Genomic DNA, 24,173 nt, shown 5'->3' with positions numbered 1-24,173 from the left:
TTTTTTTTTTTTTTGTAAAGAACAATCAAAAATGACTGAATGTAAGGAAGTCTAAAGTGATTGAATGTGAAAAACAATTAAAAATGATTGAATGTAAATAATATCTGAGCATCTCCTCCTTCGTGTATAAATAAATAGTTCTTGACATTGTCACTTGTAAAGTATTCAAAAGTTCTAAACTAATCTGGTATCAAGTTAAATTATATTGACTTCATCCATTGGAATCAAAATTATTAAACATTACAGTCCACCAAACATTAAACAAACAAAATACTACTAAATATGTAAAATTTTATGACAAGTAACGTTGTTTAAAAAACAAACAACAACAAACAAAAAAACAGACAAATAGAATCTACAATTAAGGCAATGATCCTTAAATATGTTTTTTTTTCAAAAAAGAAATATTGATGAATATAATGTCAATATTATCATTGGAAATGGTCATCTGGATGTAAAACTTGATAGTAAAGCATTGTATTATACTCTTCTTAAACTTTTTAAAAATCAACAATATAAAAAAAGTGGTAGTTGTGATCACACCTCCATGCATTACGAGACAATGGTAAACGAAACAATAATATCATGTGGAAATAACAATGACAACAAAAACTTGAAGATGAAGATGGCAAAAACTAGTTCCTGGCTCTGCGATTGACTTTGTCATAGATTTCTGGGAAAGCTTTTTCACAGTTGAGCTCCTTTCTCATTTTATCATAGAGACTGTGGTCAAACATAGTACGGAACTGAGCCATGCTGAGATAGGAGTCTGCATACAGCATTTGGAATCTGATCAAAGATAAGATAATATACATTCTGTAAATACTCTCCATGAAAAGATTTAAAACATCCAGTTGCCAACAAAACAAACGAGGATCTTTGGACTAATAAATGGTATTAAAGTTAGGCTCGTTAAAGTTAAACTGCCATGACAACACTAAATCCCTCTAAATCAATGGTCTTGAAAAATTATATTTCAATGTCTTTGTTTATTTGCATTGAAAGTTCATTTCGACTAGATGAAGAAATCTTTCCACAAGTATAATTCATATTTTGAATTTCCATTCCAATCAATTTGTAAATACGCAACTAAAAATGTGTATAATTGTATATAACCGTCATATACATTGTCCATAGTTATCGGAGATCAAACAACTTCTTAAACCTGAGCTGTTTAGGCGGTTTGGTAAAATAGAGCTAGAAAATCTCTAAATGACTGTGATGTGTCTGATCTGGCCCCCTGTAATAAGTTTTATTCCCCCTTTATTATTATCATCATTTTATATAAGGCTATGTATGTAGGTGTGTGTGCCTTTGTGTGCATGTATATCATATATGTGAGTAGATATTTATTATTAGGTATGTATTGTGTATATTTGTATATAAAGTTTAATATTTAATTGTTTATAATATATGTATTATATATTGTGAAGCACCAATGAGCATTTATAATGTAAGTGGACGCTATAGAAATTTTCATTATCATCATCATTCAACTTACCCATTGGTTTTGATAACAAAATCCTCCAGACTCCGTGTTGAAGGCACTGTGCTAAAATCTTTGTTTTTCGGAGTACCATATGCTCCAATGTCAACGAACATCTCATCTCTACCAGTGCGAGGATGTACTAGCCCTGGCTGGTTAAATAGTTTGAAGGGACATAGCCATAAAGGATACATCTGTATAAATGAAATGAAAAGAATTCAAAGAGTTATTTACAAGTACATACCATAAATAATTTTAAAATAGCAGACATGCATAATACAGAGATGAATGAGGCTGCGTGAAGCAAAAATGTGACCCTCCGCCTCGAAACGGTATTAAGTCGGATTTTTCAATTTTGGGTTTTTGATACCAATCATAGCTTATTTTATGCTTTAAAATTTGATACCAAATTTATACAATTCTGATTGTTCATTGCCGAGATATGACCGTTTGAAGTAGGGAGAGTGTAAAAGCCAAGTTTTGAGAAAATCGACTTTGAAGTGAGGCACCGTTTTCACGCAGTCAAATCAATGGGCAAAGATAACTCCTTAGATACAGGCATTGAAAATTTGACGATAATAGTGAAATTTGGCATGAGCTTAGATTATACATTTAAGAATGTACCTACATATTTTTGAAACAATCCAATTATTACTTCTGTAGTTATTCATTATTATGTAAGATGTTCTTAAAATAAATAAAACACCAAAAAAAAAAAAAAAATGCCGACAATTTTATGACATTGCTCACTTTTTCAAGAATTTTTGATATCTAAATAAAGAATCAATGAAATAAGAATTATTAATGTGAAATTTTTGACTTATTTAATAGAGAAAATACGATTTCAAAATGCCAAAAGTTAAAGAAGGATTTATAATTTCAAAGTACAGTTTTGAAACTACGTGAAGCTGGGTGGGCAGGGAATTATCAAGAAAGAGGATGAGAGAGGAAGAGAAAGAATGAGAGAGTAAAATACACACAAACGCACACACACAAAACACACACACGTGAGAGAGAGAGAGAGAGAGAGAGAGAGAGAGAGAGAGAGAGAGAGAGAGAGAGAGAGAGAGAGAGAGAGAGAGAGAGAAAGAAATAGAGATGGAGAAAAAGAGGAGCGAGAGGGGAGGGGAGAGAGACTGCTTGTGCAGAGGACGGGAGGGAAATAGCGTAAAGATTGAAACCTGTATAAGTGTGTGTTTGTGTGTGTGTGTTTGTTTGTGTGAAAGAAACAAAAGGGAGACGGAGAGAGTGAGGTTGACATGAAGGAAGGGATGGAGGCGGAGCAAAGAATTGTAGGGATAGTTTAAGAAAGCATTTTGTTTCAAAGTAAGTCTTAGTCAATCGACTGGAAACATATTGACCAATGAGATTGCAATTAAAGAAATGGGCTGGTCAAATCATTCATTGCATGGTTTCCATTTTGAGTCAGATGACAGCTTGAGGAGGAAGGGTGGGGCTTATTGTGTAGTGACTTACATGAAAACATGTTATTGAATCTCTCAAATTTTCCTTTGCGTTCACCCACATTGTTGATTGTCTAAAAAGACTCCCCCCCCCCCCTCTTTCAGTATACAGAGAAAGCACGACCAAACGAACATCTCTCTCTCTCTCTCTCTCTCTCTCTCTTTTGTCTCTCTCTCTCTCCTCTTCATCTATCTATCTATCTATCTATCTATCTATCTATCTATCTATCTATCTATCTATCTATCTATCTACTTATCTATTCATTTATCTATCTATCTATTTATCTATCTAATCTCTCTTTCTATCTATCTATCTATCTACATATCTATTTATCCATTAATAGGTTTGTCTCTCTGTTTATCTATCCATTTCATTTTTTAGTTACAGTTCATTAATTGTTGAAGGCTCTGTCTATTATTCTGCTTTTGTACTTAAAATTAAATGTTTATCCTACAACAATCTCTGTAAGTGTAAGATTAGGCAACTGTTGTCCTATTAAGTCTTAGCATGTCCTATGATTTCTTGAATAAAAAAAGAGGGACAAAGGAGGACCCTAACCTCGATCACAATGCAGCTAGACAAAGAAATACATAGCACGTGGTGTGTATCAAAATGCACAAACACACACATATGTAACACACACATGCTGACGTCATGAAGCATCCCTCGAGCATTATGGGCGACAGCGCATGTGATGAGCGTTGACCAATCAGAATCATTCATTTGTTAGGTTGTCAGGGAAAAACCTAGACTTGTTTACAGTTTTTAAAGTTCATTATTGGTTGAACCATGAAATTGTGGAAACAGCCATGCTTTCTCTGAGATAGATAAAGACACGCCCTTTGCTGTGATATCTTACATCTTATTGGTGGAGAAAAAGACTCGGTATTACTAAGCCTTGGAAAGGGTGGCTATCTGAGAGAATGTCAACTCTCATTTTGAATGTTTCACTGATAGTTGCATTTTTAAACTTGAAATTTATATAACTTATCGTCAGTATTTATGTTGAATTATTATGTTTTCATGTAGAAAAATGATTGTAGTTTCTGAAACAACCAAAAACTGAAATTTGATCATTTTGACCATTTCCACTTTAAAACCGGTTTTCTTCGTTTTCCAAATCACGACTTAATACTGCTTCAAGGCGGAGGGTCACAAATACTAAACAAATATTAATACAATAACGTCAAAAAGGAACAAAGTGCACAACAAAACACTTTTCAGGTTCAAATGTGTTTCAGCCAATCAAAAGACACCCAAAGAACATAAAATTTTAACTTCTGTATGAAAGGTCATGTTCCAGTGTATTGCTCTCGATATTTCTGTTCGCCTTTTTGTCTCTTGGCTGGAGTAGCCATTTTTAAAAATTGCTCTAGAACTGGTAGGCCCAGTAGATTTCTTGATCTAACCAAAACACGGATCACAAATTTAACAAAATAAACGTAAATCTATATCTAACAGCTCACTTAAGATTAAAGAATCAGGATATCCCAGAGTGAGTGAAGTTGTGAGGAGAACACAAATAGAGGAACAAAGGCAAATATGCACAAAAGAAAGAAAATGCAATTTTAAAATGCGCGACAGGAAAAGGAAAGTAGTCACAGTCTGTAAAAAATGTCTATGGATACCACAAGACGATTCAAATCAAATCTGTGTGCATTATCACAACGTACATGACTATAGATGCTGCGCCTGGCTATGGTTATGTTTACATGACTGATTCATTACGATCTGAGACACTATTTTATCCCGCACGTGACATCCGTGATTTCATAGCCTACATTTGCTTCTTTTGAGGGATTTTCATAACACTGTGCGGGATCTGACATGCTTTTGCAGGATAGTTCCGCAAAATGCGGGATGGTAGGCAGTCCTGGAATATCAGTACCTATTTAATCTTCCAACACTGGTTACACCAACCATTTTTTTTCCTAATCAAACAAATAAATAAATGTGAATGGCCTACTCACATTCAGATGCTCATCAAAGTAGTCTAGACTTTGGCCGAGGTCCTTCATGGGCACTAGCATATCTTGTATCATCTGGTACTTCTCATACATCCTTTTCACCGTTTCTCCCATTGTAAGTTTTAGCAAAGAGACCTTAGGAGGTACCATCCAACCAAACAGCAGACGGAATAGTGGGTTGTTGCCAAATGGGATAATGTCCTGTTAGAGGGGGTATTTAATGCCATATTTTATAAATATCCAGGCCAGACAAGTAAATATGCATGTTTTATACATAATTTACATTATTTTATTTAAATAGGAATATCTAAATATTATTTCTTTGCAAAAAATCTGAATTAAAAAACAATAAAAACCAGTAACAACTCAAGATCCAATGTTATGACCTTTTTGTTTTTTAGAACTTACAGACTTTTAGGTCTTAATTATGATTTGAATAATAATATTCATGAATTATAGAATCTTCTCTGTAAATGGAGTAAGTATGAAATGAACAAAAAAATGATAGTTTATCAGAATGGATTCGGTTAATATATTCTAGATATTTGGTCGATATCGCTCTATAATTATAACAAATGTCTAGCCGGTTATAACATTTGGCTAAGTATGTAAAATATAAATAAATATGAATACCAGCATTATAATAAAGGTGAACTCCTCAAAAGTTTTGAAGCGCAAAACACTCAAATCACATTATAATGCGAGAGATGAACAAATAAACCATTATGAGAATTGTCCTAATAAGGACAACATTTTTTTTTTTCAAAGCAAAAAAGATAGCTTTTATTTACCCCCAACATCCAGAAAATGCTTCTTGTGTGTCTGTGGTAGTAATGACGCAATGGAATGTACTCCACACCAGGGCCTGTCTTCAAGTAGCTCTCAACATGCTTGAAGAACCAAGGCTTCCAATAGTGGCCTATACTGTTAATCTGTAAAGAATTAAAGCAGATGCAATTGTGACCCATCAAGTCAATCTGGTATTATACATGGGTGCAAGCAACTGGACTTCAAAAAGCCTGCAAGTCTACTTATGACCAGACATATAATCTGAAAAAGCCTGCAAGATTCACGGACTTACCTCGTCATTTGAGGTCTTGTTCTCAGCATCTAGTCTTCATAATAGTAGTCCACAATTGTTGTATGTTTAATCCAAAGGTTGTAATGCAGTAATTTGTTAAGTCTCTTGTCACAAGTTGCACAATTTTAAAATATACAAAAATAAACTAAAAAATTTAAAAAGTGTACTATCACAGTCTCAGGGGATAACATATGGTTATGTTTATTTTGGTTTTTTAGTGAAGAAGTCCATGATAGGTGTCTGGTGCTTCCTTTTCATGGACTGTCTTAGAACAGATATGGTGGGATCATTGGACCAAAAAAAAAAATAAATAAATAAAAATAAAAATCAATCCAAATCGCAAAAAGCCGGCGACGTTTTTTTCTGTAATCCAATCGGCCGGCAGGCCGGCTTTAGCCGGCACTCTTGCATCCATGATTATATCATAATCAATTAGGTGAGGAAAATTGAGTTTAAAGTAAGAACGATCAATAATACACGAATTATTAAAGTTAAGTTTTTTGTTAAGTTAAAAACAAAACAAAACTTTTTAAAAAACCTCAATCTCCATATTGGAGGTTAGATGGCATGGTCTTCCACAATTCTCTGTCTAGTGCCATCTCTGAGCTCTCCTTCATCAATCTCCCAGTCATTTCTTTAATATTTCCCAACCATTGTCTGCCTCTCCCTATTTTCCTATTAATCTCTCCTTCAAGTAATGACTTCTGGAGACTTTTGTGGCGTCGTATATAGCCATAGTACGCCAACTTTCTGTGCTTTACAGTCACCAGAAGTACTTTCTTTCTTATACTTTGTCCATCCAATACCATTCTGTTTCATTTTTTGCTCTTTCCATGACACCTTTCCCTCCGTCCATAGCACCACATTTCAAAAGCAAAAACTTTTTTTCTAGCCCAGTGTTCATTGTCCATGTCTTGCATCCATAACAAAATATAGACTAGGTGTTATACTTTAGAACCGTTAAAAAGAAAAAAAAACTTGCTTGTGGCTATGAAAGTGATTGAAATTGTTACATTTGGCTAGAGTATGAAAAAGCAGACTAGTTGAAATCTGACTGAGGTTCACAATGCCATTACTAAATAGAATATAGTTCTTGCTGACCATATGAATATTTCATACAAACAAGTACCATCACATTTTGTGGTTTAAATGGTTCAAAACACGAGAATGTATGACTCGTATTTTTATTTTTATTAATATTTTGAGTCAGCAAATAAAAGAGTTTTATTGATGGAACAGCTAATAAAAACCCTTATTTTACAAGTTTTCATTAACTTGTAGTTTTTCTGGGGGCAACTTTCCGGCCTTGCTTTTATTTGGTGAAGCGTTGATTTCATCAATTTATCCATATCATTTATTTCTTCTTTGATTTGTCTCTCGATGTCTATTTATCACAAAACAATAGAAAGGTGATCAAACTTAGACATTAGCTAACTACATTGCGGTCTTGTAGTTGCTGTGCCAAACTAACTGATTTTATCCATTACCAAATAAAAGAAATATTATTTAAAAAATCTGTTACCTTGCTATTTTCCACCTCGTCAGTCATGGTGCCCCTCATCAATACTGATGTACTTCTTGAGTAGACCAATGCCTCAACAAATTGACTTTTTGCATTTATTTCCGTATCATTCAAGGCTTGCACCAGGTCATGCTGTGTTGTCATTGGTGTATACTCCAATCTCACATATTTTTTAGCAGGCACAATGCACATTTCTGCTGAGACTAGGAAGCCTAGGGTACCATGAGACCATGGAACAGCATAAAACAAGTCTGGGTTTTCATCCTGAGAAAAGATATCAAGATTATCTAAATTGTTGCATAAGTAATGGTAAAGGAGTGTATCTGTTTGACTTTTCTTTTTCTTTTTCTTGTTTATTCCACTTTTATTTTCTCAATAAGTTGATTAAAGTTACATGTCAAGTTAAGATAATCGATATTTTCAGAAATAATCAAGACCTATTCTCTTTTAAAAGTATGTAATATTTTGTCAAAATATTACTTTAAATAAATTATAAATAATTCAATTCAATTTTATGCAATCACGATATATATTTTGTAAAAGAAGTCACAATCTCTCCCATTGTACACATACTACATTTGTTATTCCTTTCCTTCAATCCGTAATTCTACCCTTCCAACAGCTGAGACCAGTGATTATAAGATTAAACAAAGGAACTACAGTAACACCCACTATGACTTTTACTGATACGCATTACAAGATTGACACTACTGAAAAGAGCTTATTGATTCCATGGGGAGACGCCCAGATGAGTCCATCTTCTATTCTCTCTTGCTAAAGAACCCATACACACATACACACATACACACATATACACACTCTCTCTCTCTCTCTATCTCTCTCTCTCTCTCCCTCTCTCTCTCTCTCTCTCTCTCTCTCTCTCTCTCTCTCCACCAAAATGATATTCTCCATGTAGTAAACAAAAAATGTCTATTGACAACAGGAATCGTTTAGTGGTAAATATATCTTTAATCATGTACAAAAATCTTTTACCAACCTTGGAGCAAGTGACGACACTACCATCTGCCGTAACCAGTTCATAGCTAAGACAACAATGCTGAACAAGCCCATGAATATGTGACGACGTCTCTATGCCGACCCCCATGATTAATCCACCTGAGAACAACAAAGTGTATTATTTCTCTAATAAATAGAGGTGCCTAAATGAGTCAATAAATTGGAGATAAAGATAAAGGGAGTAAATCTGACTCGTGAATGAACAACACAAAACAAACGATGTTTCGGCCCTTGGCCTTTATCAATCTTTGACAATCTAATATAAATATATATGTATTCTGTGTTTACTTGATAAAGGCCAAGGGCCGAAATGTCGTTTTTTTTGTGTTGTTCATGAGTCAGATTTACTCCCTTTATCTTTATTTCCATTGTATTATTTCTCCCAAACTTACCAATGTTTCCCAGGCCTAAGACTAACCAAAAGTTAACAAAAGTCAAAAAACAAAAAGGAAATCATTTTTGTACAAAAGAGGACAACTAATTTGATTATCTCTGGAAATTTACAAAGGACGTAGAGTCCTCTTATATTTGCAATATATGGGGTCATACAAGCTATATTTATTATAATCATTATCATCTTTTCATACGTGACCTCCCGTTTCAATCTAGAATTACATGACAGTGGCCTAGACACTAAAAAGTAAATTTATGGTTGGCCAATGTTTTGTTTATTCATCTTAACTACGCCACTACCACATTATCTCAATCATCTGTGGTGTTTCATTCACCTTGTTTTGTTGATAAAGGGGAAACCCGAAACATTCATTTGATCTGTTTTTGTAATTAGATTGAAGCTTACATTCCAATTTCACATTATCATTTAGTTCTTCGAGCTTCGAGCAGTAACATTTACTTTATACCACTGAGGTAACCAAATCAATCAAGAGGGTTTAAGAGTGCTAAAGTGAAGAGGGACCGGTGAGACCTGAATTTAATTTGGTACTGACCAACAGTAAGATCGTCCAGCTCTGGCAATATGGGAAGTGTCCATCCTAGAGGATTCAAACAAGCTGTCACTTGACCCATTGTGGCCAAAGGCTCTACACGAACAATCTGTGAAATAAATTATCTTATCTTCTAAAAGGCTAACAGGTGAACATGTCCTTTCAATACCTTATACATGATATAATATTGAAGCAATCGTAATAAATTACTTTTTAAAAAATTATGCCAAACATTAATCATATTCTTATTTAAATTAATTATATAACTTTGTCAATCAATTTCAATTTCTTAAACTGATCAGAACTATCGTTTTTTGTTTTAAATTTAAGGCTATTCCAATTATTAACTTTACGACGAACTAGAGACTATTTCTGAAAAAAAATGTTTTTCTTTCTTGTGCCATATTACTTGGGATTAGAAAGAAAGAACAATATGTTATATAAAAAAAGATGTTTAGATTACAATCATTGTCAAGGGATCATTGAAAGATTTTAGTCAAATATTGAGCTGTTTCATTTATGCAGTTTCTTTCATAACTCGATTTGGTAAGTTTCTGTATTACTTGAAACAAATCATCCTTCATAAATAGCTAAACATGAAAAATGATATATCCTCTTATATATTGAGAGACAATTTCAGGAACTGTATTCAAGTACATGTGTTACACATATGGTCTTGGAGTCCTATCATAATCTAGTCAAATCCGTGGTTCAAGCATGTGATTAGATTCCTGAACACTATGCCCACGGGAAAGGCATTTTGTAGAGTTTCCCCCAAGGAGGGAAAGGAAGAAGAGGAGAAGAAGAAGAAGAAGAAGAAGAAGAAGAAGAAGAAGAAGAAGAAGAAGAAGAAGAAGAAGAAGAAGAAGAAGAAGAAGAAGAAGAAAGAGAAGAGAAGAAGAAGAAGAAAGAGGAGGAAGAAGAAGAAGAGAAGAAGAAGAAGAAGAAGAAGAAGAAGAAGAAGAAGAAGAAGAAGAAGAAGAAGAAGAAGAAGAAGAAGAAGAAGAGAGAAGAAGAAGAAGAAGAAGAAGAAGAAGAAGAAGAAGAAGAAGAAGAAGAAGAAGAAGAAGAAGAAGAAGAAGAAGAAGAAGAGAAGAAGAAGAAGAAGAAGAAGAAGAAGAAGAAGAAGAAGAGAAGAAGAAGAAGAAGAAGAAGAGAAGAAGAAGAAGAAGAAGAAGAAGAAGAAGAAGAAGAAGAAGAAAAGAAGAAGAAGAAGAAGAAGAAGAAGAAGAAGAAGAAGAAGAAGAAGAAGAAGAAGAAGAAGAAGAAGAAGAAGAAGAAGAAGAAGAAGAAGAAGAAGAAGAAGAAGAAAGAAGAAGAAGAAGAAGAAGAAGAAGAAAGAAGAAGAAGAAGAAGAAGAAGAAGAAGAAGAAGAAGAAGAAGAAGAAGAAAGAAGAAAGAAGAGAAGAAAAGAAGAAGAAGAAGAAGAAAAGAAGAAGAAGAAGAAGAAGAAGAAGAAGAAGAAGAAGAAGAAGAAGAAGAAGAAGAAGAAGAAGAAGAAGAAGAAGAAGAAGAAGAAGAAGAAGAAAAAGCGTTATTTTCAGGATATATAAATCATGTAATAATATGCTTTTCCTTACTTTTAAGACATCTTATGAGAGCATTTTTTAAATACCTGTATTTCAGTATCCACTTCCAATATGTCAATAAGGTTGACTTCAATATTTGTCATGGTACTTTTATATAACCCCTGACGGAAACTCATTGTAGCCCAACCAGGCCTGGCAGTACACATCCGATTCTTCCTGCCACTTGTATTCCATTCTCGCACCTGTTGTGATTATCAAAAAGAATTATTATTATTATTACAACACCTAGCTTTAAATGTATATATATAGTGGAATTTTTACATAAATTAATCATCAGAATGAGATTTTATTTTTTTCCAAACTGTTAAACACCATCTGACATAACATTGAAGACGCCATATCATTTCAACATATCTTTCACATGCCTAGAACAGAAGATGAATTTATGACCTGTCCCTTCAGGAAAATGCGGCCGCATCGGCATCCGATGCAGCCGCATCCGACTCCGCATCCGTCAGCAAAAAGCAAAAAAAAAAAAATTTTTAAATTGCCTCTTTTTTTTACAGAAAATGTTGGCCTTGTATTTTTTTCCTTGTAAATCATCTCTCTATTATGATTATCATAGTTGTTATTTTCAATGTATAATGTAAGCATTTGAGTGTATTCTTCTTTGTTGGATTTTGTGCTTGTGTCCGGAAGAAACTTATAGATGATCTCAAACTCAGTACATTGGTGGTATGCTCTTGGAATCTACATCTGATCCCGATTTGTTCCTAGTTCCCCTATGTCTTACTTTTTCTTGGGTGCTTTAATTGTAATTCTAGAACTTTTTACTATCCCATTTTCTTCCTCTTTACTGGCGCTGATATGACCTTAATGTGTTGCAAGCGCAGTAAAACCCTAAAAAAAACACACAATAGTCTGGTATATATTTCTGCTTTTTAGTTGTTTTTAATGAAAATGTAGCTTTTAAACCTATCAGTATTCATATTTATTTTGAAAATTAGATTTTGGGGATTACAAAAGTACGCAAGAACATGCACAAATGTCGGATTTTTGGCATAATGTCGAATTTATGGCATAATTTGCCTTTTTTGGGGGCATAATATTGGCATAATTTTGCCCCAAAAATGGCATAATTCCGCGGGGACAGTATGACAATACAAGGGATTCTTGTGATATGATAAATGTGTTACAAATTTGCTATGATGGGCACAATGTGTCTTTTGCAACTCATAGACTTGAACCTGAAAATGGTAATTTACCATTTTCATCCCAGACAAATCTGAAGTTTTTATTTTTCCTCTCTCAGATTCAACTGGTAGGGCAATGAACTGCAAAATGATTTTAATCTGTCACAGTGTCAGTTGAGTTGTTTTTTTGTTTTTTTTTTTGTTTTTTTTTATTTTTGGGGGGGGGGGGTTTAGACCCCATCATCAACTGCATAGTGATTTTGAGGTCTCTTGAATCTGGTGAAAAGCACTTTGATATAGATTAATAATTGTTTCAAATGATGAAGTTTTATCATTTTGCTCACTGAATATTGCTCTATCTATCCATAAAAATTCTAGATTTAATCAGCAGTAATTAAGTAATGGCGTGCTTATTTGCTGTATTACTGCAAATAGTGATTTTCACAGTAAAATCGCTATTTGCAGTAGTAGAAACCATCTCCTGACCTGAAACCAGTTCTTTTTTCCCTCACTGAACACAACTCACAACACTGTATTTTCTGTTCAAAATGGCAGTGTTGTAGAATGGCTTGAAGTTGAATTAGAATGTGTTAGTTTCATAAGGAAAGAAAAGGAGGGATGATTGTAACATTTAGTGGGACTGAGAATTGAGATTTTTAAGATTTCAATTTTTCCTTCAAGTCTAAAACTTGACTAGATCGTGTTTTCTTTTGTTACTCCAATCCAATTCATGAAAATAGCCCCACTTCATCGACTTGATCATTCAATCACATCTTGGAATCTTATAAAAACTTATCACTTAGATTACTGTAATGACTAGTTCTGTCCCCATTCATTGTTTAAAAAAATATTTTATACAGGTCCCAGAAAGCCCTCTCTCTCTCTCTCTCCCTCTCTCTCTCCCCTCTCTCTCTCTCTCTCTCTCTCTCTCTCTCTCCTTAGTAAGAATAGTAACCATAAAGCATTGATTGCTTTCTATTCTGTGCAAGCTGTTTATAAACCTTGTCTCCAATCTCAGCAAATTTGGTATATCATCTGTCAAGCATTCTTCTGGGATAAAGCGGCGTACCGTTTGTCCAGCACGTCAGGTTTTTCAGTGTTTGTCGGGGGTGGTGTGTACACTCTGATGACTCAGCCTCATTTACATTATCCTGGCATTGTCTTTTCTGTGGCTGGATGGAGTCCAGTTGCTCCTGAGATATCAGTTCACCGCTGGTGCGTGGCGTATATTGTTGTCCATTCCAATAAATCGATTGAATCATTACTTTTTTGTGTATTTATTAGATATTTTTCTCCAATCAAGGTGTAGCGATTAAGCTGAGATGGTGTGCGATTAAGCAGAGTAATTATATAGAAAAAATTCTGTTTTTCGGGAAAGTTTAGCATATAAGCGGAGCGAATTGTACCTCTAGACCAAGATGCGCATATTGGCAATTCTGATGACTGCACGAAATGAAGGGCTTGATTAAACGTAAGCTGTAGTCTAATGGACAATATTTTGTTAGTTCGAGAGTATTCCTATTACAAAAATGAGCCTATAATTTGGATTATCAGATCTGCAAAAAAGTACTCGTCGTCGCTAAAGGTTTTGTTGATTATTCTAATGACCATCTTTATTGTGTGAATATTTCTCAAATTTCTTGATCGAAAAATAATGTGTTGGCTGCTAGGACTTCATAATAATCTCTATAGGTCGGCTGCCAAAGATAAGATTTGGCAACAGGACCTTCATTTCTTAACCAAAACAGTACATTTTCCATCCATTAATAACACCACTCGTGGGTGATATCCCCACCATCCGATGCAGAAATACCATAAATACGTTTCACAATTCAATATCTACATGACATAACCTACGTACTACGTACCTGTCTTTGTACACTTTTCACTCGTTCATCGTGTTGTTTAGGAGCAGAGCTAAGATGAAAAACCACACGATTTCTCAAGTACATAAAACCATCATACATCACCGAGATGGGAAGCAAAAATAAACAAACAAACACCCATCTATAGTGAATGGTGACATATTCAATACCCCGGTACTTTATCCATGATAGTGTTAGAATTGCCGGCACGGTAAAGTAACATAAAACCGTAAATAAATCTTCCATATTGCTTCGACAGCCCCAAGTTATGTTATAATTGTTTTTGATTGAATGATTTCTTCAATCTATTTATCTTTAATACAAGAAATGAGAGGATATTATAGTTCTGTTCTTCTCTAACTGTTCAGTGTTGATCTCTCCACAAGTTGTTGCTGCAAGCCGCTCGCTGCTGCTCCTAGGTACAACAAACTATCATCTGCAGTTCATCGGTCAATAAAGAACTCGATGAAAATCTCGGAAGGGAAATGCATCGGGGGTGGGGCTGAGGGCGGTTGGAGGAAGCTCGTGAAACTTATTCGCCATCTTGTTTGATCCCATCGTTAAAACAATATGATTAAATTTCTTTAATGCAATTTGAAGGTATGTACTTATTATATGATTTATTTTATTCTTGACAGCAATAAAGTCAGCTTTATATATTTTCCATAAAGGAAAAGAATATATGATTCATCGCAGTTAATTTTACTTGAGCATCGACATTATGAGTTGCTATTTGATTCAATACAAAATCAACTAAACAGCAGAATTATGATCGAGTCTACTTTTACTTTCTCTTTTATTTTATCTCTGATTTCAAAACAAACTGCTGTGAAACACTAAACATATTTAAATAAACTTTTCAAAAACTATTGACGATAGCAATGCATCTAAAAACATTCGTCACTTTAAACTTTGAACAGTGGTATTGGCACTGATTGGAAATTTTTCACCCAGTGCCCGTTGGTCTCCTGTTCTGTTAAACTGTTAATTCTTATTTATTCTTCTGCCCAAGGCATGGTCTGTAGTCTGCACTACTGAACTGTGTTGCAAATTCTTAGTCTTTAAACTTATACTTATACAATTTCAATGTCTTTTTTTATTAAAAGTAAAAGTCATTGATAATAAAATCAAAACGTTTTTTTAAAAAGAGTTTTCACTTACTCTACTTCAAAGGCTTCAAAGTTAATCTTATCTAGATTATTTTAAAAAATTTTAGGGCCTACCACCTGGATACCTCTTCTTCAGGTTGAAGGCTATGCCTGTAACTGTAATACCCATTCTGCACTATCTCTGATATATCTACGCGCACCTGCATGGTTGGGGCGGAGGAGGCGGTAACGCTTGTAATGCCAGTCCTTGTCTAACTTGTCTTTGAACTCATTCACTGTCCTCGCTTTCATTATATCTTCTGGAAGGCTGTTCCAGTCACTCTGAGTCCAAAGGAGCATTTTCTTACATTAATCTAGCCTATCTTTTTTTTTTTTAATTTATCGCTATGTTCTCTCGCTCTATTAAATGTGCTCTCTGGTAGAATTTGCTCTCTGTCTCTATCTACTCTGTCTTTCTCGTTTATTATCTTATATACTTGTGTCATGTCTCCTCTTTGTCTCCTGTAGTAGAGTGATGGTAGGTTGAGATGCCTCAGTCTATCTTCATACGGTAGATACTTCAAGTCTGAACAAAGCTTCATCACTCTCCTTTATACCCTTTCAATTTTATCATTGTCACCGACATGCTGTGATATCCTCGGTGCATTAGCATTCAAGTGTTGGTCGTACCAGAGCAGTGTAGAGCTGCCTAATAATCTCATTATTTCTCTGCTAGTGAATGTTCTTTTAATAATTCCAAGAGTTCTGTTTGCTTTATTTACTGCACAGTTGACATGATAGTGGAAGGATAGTCTGTTGCCTACATGCACTCCTAGTTCCTTTTCTACTTCTGTTTCCCCTAGCTGCTGGTACACTCCGTTATTGTCCCTCATTCTGTATGTGTGCTTTGTATTTTTGTATCCAAGATGCATTACGCTGCATTTGCTTGCTTTAAACTTTAACAGCCACTTATCTGACCAGTATGATAATTTTTCGATATCCTCTTGTATAGTACGTCGGTCACTCTCCATTCCTACAGGTCCGAACAACTTTGTATCGTCAGCAAATATTCTGACCACATTACAACATCAAGTAGATCGTTGATGAATACCACGAATAATACTGGACCTAGAATACTCCCCTGTGGAATGCCACTGGTGACATCCGACCACTGTGATGTATGCCTGTTCAGTGAGACTCTCTGTTTTCTGTCGCGCAGGAAGCTAGATATCCATTCGTTGATCTTTCCTCTGATGCCATAGCTGTGTAGTTTTTGAATGAGCCTTTCTTGGGGTATAGTGTCAAATGCCTTTTTAAAGTCGAGGTAGACCACATCCATCGGGTCCCCCCTATCCAAGGCGTCTGTCCATTCTTCAATGCAGGTAATTAGTTGTGTTATGCATGATCTCTGAGGCACAAAGCCATGTTGCTCGTCACAGAACAGATTGTTTGTGACCATATGCTCCATCATGTGTTCCTTAATTGTTGCTTCCATCACTTTGCACAGAACTGCCGTCAGACTCACATGTCGATAATTGCCAGGAGTGTTTCTATCACCTTTCTTAATTCTCACCCCTGATCAGGATAAATAATTAGAGAAATTATTTTATGGTTAAATTAAAGTAATCTCAATTTTTTCCATCAAAAGAGTCAATTATGCTTCATTGCTTCGTTAGCAGTTACAAAATTGATTTAATAAGAAAAGATAATTGATACTTTTGTATTATCATATAAATACAATGTCTAGAACTAGAATGACCTCTTTTTTTCCTTGGGAGCTTGCTACTTACATTCAGCATTTTCTTGTTTTTCTATCTCTGCCTGTTTAACCGATAAGGCCCCGTGTCGCCTCCTTCCGCCCGCTAGTATGTGGCCCCAAGCCGCCCGCTACCGGCCGCTAGAAAATTTGTACTGAACCACTACATAAATAGCTATTTCTACATTTCCGCCTAAGATATCAGTGAGTATCGATACAATAAATCGAAGCAGAAGAATTTGCCCGTTTTTTGCTCTTTAAAGCATGAAAATCGATATAATGGTAATGGAACTATGATTTTTTGAAAACGAAAGTAGTTTTCTCTTCAATTTGTCAACAATGGCATTCAATTATCTCAATCGCCTCATTAGTGAGCCCCATTTTAATGAAAATTTGACTGATAATGTTGCTGAAGAAGCTGGTTTAGATGATGAAAGTGACATAGAAGCCGATTTTGATGAAATTGACCATGGAGATGATGCAGGTGAAGGTCAAGAGAGTGAAATTGATGATGACAATGTGAGTAGTGATGAACGTGATTTTACTTGGACTGATCAGCTCAGAGATATCGAAATGGGTATCTTTACTCGCCGTAAAGGTCCTATTCTGACTGATTTGGATCTTTCTCATGACAGTACACCCATGGAGTTTGTTGATTTGTTCTTGCCACCTTCTTTCTATGAACTTATTACTACTCAAACCAACCTCTATGCACAACAAAGAAATGCTCCAGAATCAATGTCAGCTATATCAGAGGATGACATTCGAATCTTCCTTTACATAAACATGATGTTTGGCATACACAAAATGCCTGGATTCAAATGTTATTGGTCAACTGATCCACTGCTAGGTGTACCATGTGTCTCTCAAGCCATGTCAAGGAACCGATATGAGGAGATTAGCCGGTATATTCACCTTGCCGACAGCACGGCTGCGATTCCACATGGACAACAGGGTTATGATCCCCTCTACAAGATTCGTCCCATGATAAACATTGTTTTAAACGCTTCTCAGAAACACTACTACCCTGGTCCTGCCTTGTCTTTTGATGAGGCAATGATTCCTTTTACAGGTCGCCTTTTTTTTAAACAGTATATCAAAGGCAAGCCAAATCCCTGGGGAGTCAAAGTTTGGTGTTGCGCCGACCCTTCGAATGGTTATTTATGTAACTTCTCCTTCTACACAGGGAAGGAAAACCACCCTTTGGACAAAGGACTCGGACATCATGTTGTTTGGTCTCTAGGTCAGAATTACCTTGACAGATATCACCATTTTTTTTACGACAACTTCTTTTCTTCTGTTCAGCTTGCGTATGACCTCCATGAACGGGACACATACTGTTGCGGGACAATTCGGCCAAACAGAAAATTCTGGCCAAAGGATTTAAAGAAAATTGTGCTGAGCAACGGCGAGACCAAATTCAGACAATGTGGTGATCTTTTGGCATGTGTGTGGAAGGATAAGAGGCAGATAAATATTCTATCAACGGACAGTTCACCCAACTGTCAGCGCACCGAGCGACGCACCAAAGATGGAGTTGTTAGCAAGGACATTCCTTCCGCTGTTGTTAACTACAATTCAAACATGGGTGGAGTGGACTTGAATGATCAGCTGAGATCATATTATGGGATTGGTAGAAAGAGCAGAAAGTAGTGGAGGTGCCGCTTTTACTACTTGTTGGAAGTGGCAGTGCTCAACGCCTATATCGTCTACAAGGAAATGCCTCGACCGGATGAAGCAAAGCCAATGGACCACTTCAAATTCCACCTAGAAGTTGCGAGGTCCCTACTCTCAAGTCGCACTACAAGACAGAGACCTCCACCTGGGCAAACAGCAGTCCGTGGGATGGCCTGTCATGATCCTGAAAAGCATAAGCGTGTGCGATTGCCAGGACGCAAAAAGACTTGTTTTGTGTGCCGCAAAGAAAACAACCGCACAGAGTCTGGCAGGCAACGAGAGACTTGTTTTGGCTGTTTAATTTGTAACACATACTTGTGCAACGAGTATTGCTTTGCAAAATATCATGAAAACATTTTAAATGAACAAAAAGCAGAAAAAAAATGAACAAAATCACTTGAAAATGTGTGGTATTTTACATTTTATTAATTTTTTTCAATCATTATTTTTTTATCTGTTGTCAAAACAATTAAATGTACAAACAGAACAATTATTCAGCTTCAATTTAGCTTTTATTTCATTAAGATATCTTGATTTGTTGCAGAGTTATGATTTTTTTTTCTTGAACGGGGTGGGATTTTTTAGAGAGTTACCTCCCCTCTGCTGGGGTTAGGTTGAAGTGCTTGGCCGGAATCTATGGGGCTTTAACGGTTAAGTGGATATGAAATCCATAATTAATATTTCTTCTCTCCTCCCCACCCTATGGTACTCAAAGTGAGTGTACATGGGAAAAGGGATATATAGTTGAAATTGCAGTTTTCTGGCCCTTCAAGGACTGTGTATTTGCAACTATTTTGCAGGCTGTTTTATACTTTATACGACAGTCATTTAGCCTGAGTGAAAATTGACTAAGCATGTACAATTAGAATTGACAATGATTTTATCTCTTTTTTTTTTTCAATTTTTAGGATTGAAGACCATCTAGCAATGGAGTGTGAAAGTTCAACAGCCTCTGATGATGTAACACTACCAGTAAATTTAAACTCATTGAAGCTTGATGATCTATTCATAACTTTACACACAAAAGGAGGATACAGCTCACAACAGTTTCCTCTAGTCCAGTATTTAGAGAGGGTTATGGGTAGGAAAGTTGATAGTGATATCCAATCAAAAACAGTCTCATTTTTGATGTCGCAAAATAAATCTAATTCTGAGAAAGAAGCTGACACTGATCCTAAGAGCGATGAAAGTATTCCTGAAATTGAACCTAAAAGCTCCTTAATTAAACCGGAATTGAAAGAGGTTGGTGAGAAGACTAAGGGACGTGGCAGACCTCGAAAAGTCAAGATAGAAGTTAAAGTAGATGATCAATTTTCCATGAGGACATGCCTCAGCCCGACTTCATCTAAACAGCAAACGAAGGTTGAAACCAGTTTACCATTATCTAATGTAAAAGACCAATCAGCTGCAGCTCCATCTTTAAGGCGCTCAAGCAGGGTACCCACTAAAAATTCCAAATTTAAAGATGACTATGTGGACAGCTCAATCATTTCCTCAAAGAGTTCAACATCTGGAGATACACGATTGATGACACTTGCATTGGCTGCAGAATGTCATACCACAAAGCCAAACAAACATCCTATCCCACTGACAAAGCCCCAATCAAACTCAAACCAAGTAGGTACATCCTCTGTTTTGCCTGACAGTGAAAGCTCGATAGTTGAACAAGGTGATATTTTCAGCATAGATAAAAGTGATGTAGAAAAAGTTATCAAGAAAGAGTGTGATGATGATCAGATCCAATGTAAAGAAAGTGTGCCTAGTACTAGTACAGTTGATGATTGTGTTTTGGAACGTAATTTACAATCACATTTGAATGTGTGTATTACTGACACAGAATCTGATTTGTCAAATGAACCAGTCATACAAGACATTGGAAATGAAAATGAGTTTTCATCTTCTCTTTATTATTATGTCCTATCTGAACCAAAAGATAAGTTTGATAACAATGTTCTAATGGTACAAAAATGTAATGAGGGAATTAAATTTAATATAGCTGAGCTGTGTGAAGATATTTCAAAGGGAATAGCAAACAAAATCTTAAGCTCTTTCCCATGTCCAAAATATTTCACATGTAACTTGTGCGAAAAGATATTTGTATCAGCATCTCAATGGCAATTACATTCGAAGCAAGAACATTCTATTGAACTCGAACAGGTCACCAATTCTTGGAAATCTTTGACTTTGGAAAAAGAAATTCATTCATGCATCCACTGTAATCAGAAGTTTCCATTTAAATTCATGCTTGATAATCATTTACAAAAGCAAGGAAAGTGCAATACAATGTTGTGCTCAATCTGCAATCAAAAGTTTTGTTCACAAGAAGAACTACAAGAACATCAGATGTCAGCACACCCACTTCAAAAATGTGCAACTTGTGGCAAATGTTTTGATGATGTAGTTTTATTAAGAAAACATTCTGTTGATTGCCAGGAAATAATCTCTTCTCATGATTTACGTCAGAGCCCTGTAGTAAAAGAAAAGTTGCTGATCGATCCAGCTAAGAAAATTGAAAATATTTTAACTAGTCAAGAGGAGGAGGTGTATCGGAGGCGTGAATATAATGACATGTATGGTAATATAGAGTCCGACAGCGTTGATAGAGTAGACATTAAAGTCGGGTGTGAGCTATGTGGTTTGAAATTCTCAACATATTCTGGGCTTTGGCATCACAAGTTAGAAACCCACCAAGAATTCTTTCCACCTGGTTTGAAAGAAAAATTAGAAGCTAAATTAGAGAAAACTCAGCAAATATTAACCTTAGTTTCAAGCTTAAATTCTAAAACGTCAACTTCAATGGTAAATAAGACCAAAAACAATTATTTTGTGGTTATGAAACCAAAATGGCATCCTTCAAAAATGCAATTAAAGGCCTCCATGGACAGCAAGGAGATGAAATTTATGTCGGCTAGTTCTAAGTATGAAAATTCAATTGATGAACCTTTCGTTTCAGGCCAGCCTCTGTCTCTTTTTGAAAAAGGAATATTGTTTCATTGCCTTCAATGTTCAACTCATTATCAGTCTGCTTCAGAATATAGGGAACATAGAAGTAAAATCCATAATGAATGCTTTGAAACAGTTCGATATTTAGGGGCATTTCAGTGTACATATTGCTCGGCTACATTTCCATGCCAATTCATGTTACAGGAACATTTAAAACAACATTCCGGTAGGCGACTACTGCCTTGTACATTATGTGGATTAACATTTCACAAAATTCAAGAGCGTCGTCTGCACTGGAAGCAAGCTCATCCTGGTGTAGGTTGTCCCAACTGTGGTAAAATGTATGCCAGTATCAAATACCTTCAAAAACACATTTCACTGAATTGCCAAGACCATTACCCTGCCACAAAGAAATTTATTGCATTCCGTAAGAAACAGCACAACGATTTTCACATGGAAGAGAAAGATAAGCGTGTTGAGAAGAGACTAATCAAATGTCATCTTTGTTCTAAAATTTGTTCCTCAGTTCATGGCTGGAGGAGGCATATGTCTGAATGTCATGAAAATGAAGGTTTTTCTAAACTCTCAAATACGTGTATTATTTGTAATGAAGTAATTTATGGATATAAAGCTTTAGAGAAGCATCTTTTGGAAATTCATGCTGAAGATTCAGGTCTTCCTATCGAAGAAGAAAACACCATTGTTAAACAAGCAGTCGAAAAAAGTAAAGTTCACATTCAGGAATATAAAAAAGCTGGCAAATCTTATACCAATATTATCCAGGATGAAGAGGGTATGTTTCATTGTCCAGAATGTCCAAAGACACATTCAGACATAAGGGCTATTAATAATCATATTAAGACGCACGTCAACATGCAACTTGAATGCAGTCTCTGTAAGAAATCATTCAAAAATCCAACTCTTCTTAAACAGCATGTCATGCGTCATCGCACTAAAGCTGTTTACAGCTGTGATACATGTGGCAAAAAATTCTTGACTCTACAAAAATTAAACAAGCATAATAAAGTACATCATTCCAAAGAGAATTTTGTTTGTGAATTGTGTGGTATGTCTTTTGCCCTGAATGACTATCTCCTGAAACATAAAAAGTCTCATACCGACAATAGACCTCATTCATGTGCCGTTTGTGGGAAGACTTTTCGTACTAAACCCGAGTTAAGAGTTCACATTCTCATTCACACCCAGGAAACACCCTATGTTTGTGAACATTGTGGTCGGGGTTTTACACAAAAAGGAAACTGGAGGATTCATTTGGCCCAACATACTGGCGTAAAGCCACATAAATGTCATCTGTGTGAACTTAGCTTTGCTCTTCCTTCTCATCTAAAAAGACATCTTGCCACTCACAACCAAAAAATCAACTATCGTTGCATGTGGTGTGATAAAGAATGTACACAGCGGAAGCATATGCAAATGCATGTCCATCGGGTTCATAAAGAGGATTTCTTTCAATATGAAGAGCAGATGAAATTAGATAATCCTGTTCCAATTGCACCATCACAAATGAAAATTTACAATAGACGGCTGGGTAAGGCTGGGCAAGTGAGAAAAGCATATAAAACCCGAGCCAAAAAGTGTAGTTCTAGTATCCAAGACATTTTGGATGGTGTTCCTATTCAAGCTTCAGAGGAGGAAATTTCTGAATCAGTTGTTGATATTAAGCCCATGATAGTAGAGTCCAGTGAAGAGACAGTTACCTCTGATATAAGTATACCTAACCAAGACATTTCTGCTGACAATATGCAAGTTCTTATCAGCGAAGACCACCAAAATTATGTTAAACAAGACATTCCACCTGGGCTAATTGAAGAAGATGGCTCCAATGTTGAAATAGTGATGGGTGATAATAATGAAATTAACATCATCATTAACAATGCAGAGAATGCTATTGGCACAGATTTAGCTCTTCAAGACGGCCTGGACGAGTCTGGGCCAGTTTCTTTAACCTATTTTACTGATGCTTCTGGCCAGTTGCCCAGCTCACTGCAGCAGGCAGTTAATGCCCTGGTAGCTGGTCAGAAGGGTGAAGATGGGGAGGTGGGGGATGATTCAGGGTTGCCTTTGGATATGGATGCAATGATTACAGGGGATAACTATACAATTGTATATCCTTCTGGTTCATAAACTTTAACTCACTCAATCCTAATACCGACTATATCCGTAATTTACCTGGGTTACTTTTACCCCATGCCTATTTATTACATTTTTCTGAGACAAATTATAGGTAAAATTTCAAAGCTAATGTTTTTAGTTGTTGCATGTTAATGATAGTTGAATAAAACATGCTCATTTTTAATACATTATTTTTTTTCCAAGTTTGAAAAACAGCAAAAATCTCTAGGATTGAGTGAGTTAATAAAAATGTTTCCTTATAATACAGTCCCCGTTGGATACAGAACGCCAAAATCCAGCACACTCTGCAATACGCCACACTGGAGCTGGGTGACTGAACATATTGGTTACCTTCAGTACATTTCAGTACATTCAGATTCCTCCAGCATGCTCATTGGCTTCTCCAGGAAACGTGCCAGAATCCAGCAAGTACTGTATGTAAAGAGACTTTGTCACATGTTGACAAGATTTGTTAGGGCATGTCCCATGCATTTCTAAAAAAAAAAAA

General features: G+C 35.7%; 2 protein-coding genes across 4 annotated transcripts; one reads left to right on the top strand and one right to left on the bottom strand.

Annotated features, from left to right (window-relative positions):
- Positions 1 to 14,808, bottom strand: LOC144969864 (delta(24)-sterol reductase-like). Its single transcript, XM_078908909.1, has 9 exons — positions 14,072 to 14,808; positions 11,097 to 11,252; positions 9,485 to 9,590; positions 8,518 to 8,636; positions 7,521 to 7,784; positions 5,709 to 5,849; positions 4,921 to 5,118; positions 1,502 to 1,680; positions 1 to 789 (listed from the first exon to the last, which is right to left on the bottom strand). Exons 1-9 carry the CDS (start codon positions 14,312 to 14,314, stop codon positions 636 to 638), a joined length of 1,560 nt encoding a protein of 519 aa, XP_078765035.1. The 5' UTR covers positions 14,315 to 14,808; the 3' UTR covers positions 1 to 635.
- LOC144969827 (uncharacterized) lies at positions 14,549 to 24,173 on the top strand. 3 transcript variants are annotated; one of them, XM_078908906.1, is made up of 2 exons: positions 14,549 to 14,668; positions 19,498 to 24,173. In XM_078908906.1, exon 2 carries the CDS (start codon positions 19,517 to 19,519, stop codon positions 23,675 to 23,677), a length of 4,161 nt encoding a protein of 1,386 aa, XP_078765032.1. In that variant the 5' UTR covers positions 14,549 to 14,668; positions 19,498 to 19,516; the 3' UTR covers positions 23,678 to 24,173. The 3 variants fall into 3 exon arrangements, with proteins under 3 accessions (XP_078765032.1, XP_078765034.1, XP_078765033.1); XM_078908908.1 differs by lacking the exon at positions 14,549 to 14,668 and adding an exon at positions 14,922 to 15,027 and having other exon boundaries at positions 19,498 to 23,776; XM_078908907.1 differs by lacking the exon at positions 14,549 to 14,668 and adding an exon at positions 16,196 to 16,538 and having other exon boundaries at positions 19,498 to 23,776.

Source organism: Berghia stephanieae, chromosome 1 (assembly GCF_034508935.2).
Source record: "Berghia stephanieae isolate SIO BIC M18660-M18661 chromosome 1, UCSD_Bste_1.3, whole genome shotgun sequence".
NCBI classification, from domain to species: Eukaryota; Metazoa; Mollusca; class Gastropoda; order Nudibranchia; family Aeolidiidae; genus Berghia; species Berghia stephanieae.
The sequence above is the reverse complement of the archived record's forward strand: the minus strand, read 5'-3'. Positions and strand labels throughout refer to the sequence as shown.

Excerpts from the sequence above, each read along its gene's own strand:
- LOC144969864 (XM_078908909.1), bottom strand. The coding sequence starts at position 14,314 with ATGGAAGATTTATTTACGGTTTTATGTTACTTTACCGTGCCGGCAATT. Across the intron at positions 9,591-11,096 it reads AAGTGGATACTGAAATACAG|ATTGTTCGTGTAGAGCCTTT; the intron begins GTATTTAAAAAA and ends TTTATTTCACAG. Across the intron at positions 790-1,501 it reads TTTGTTATCAAAACCAATGG|ATTCCAAATGCTGTATGCAG; the intron begins GTAAGTTGAATG and ends ATCTTTGATCAG.
- LOC144969827 (XM_078908906.1), top strand. The coding sequence starts at position 19,517 with ATGGAGTGTGAAAGTTCAACAGCCTCTGATGATGTAACACTACCAGTA.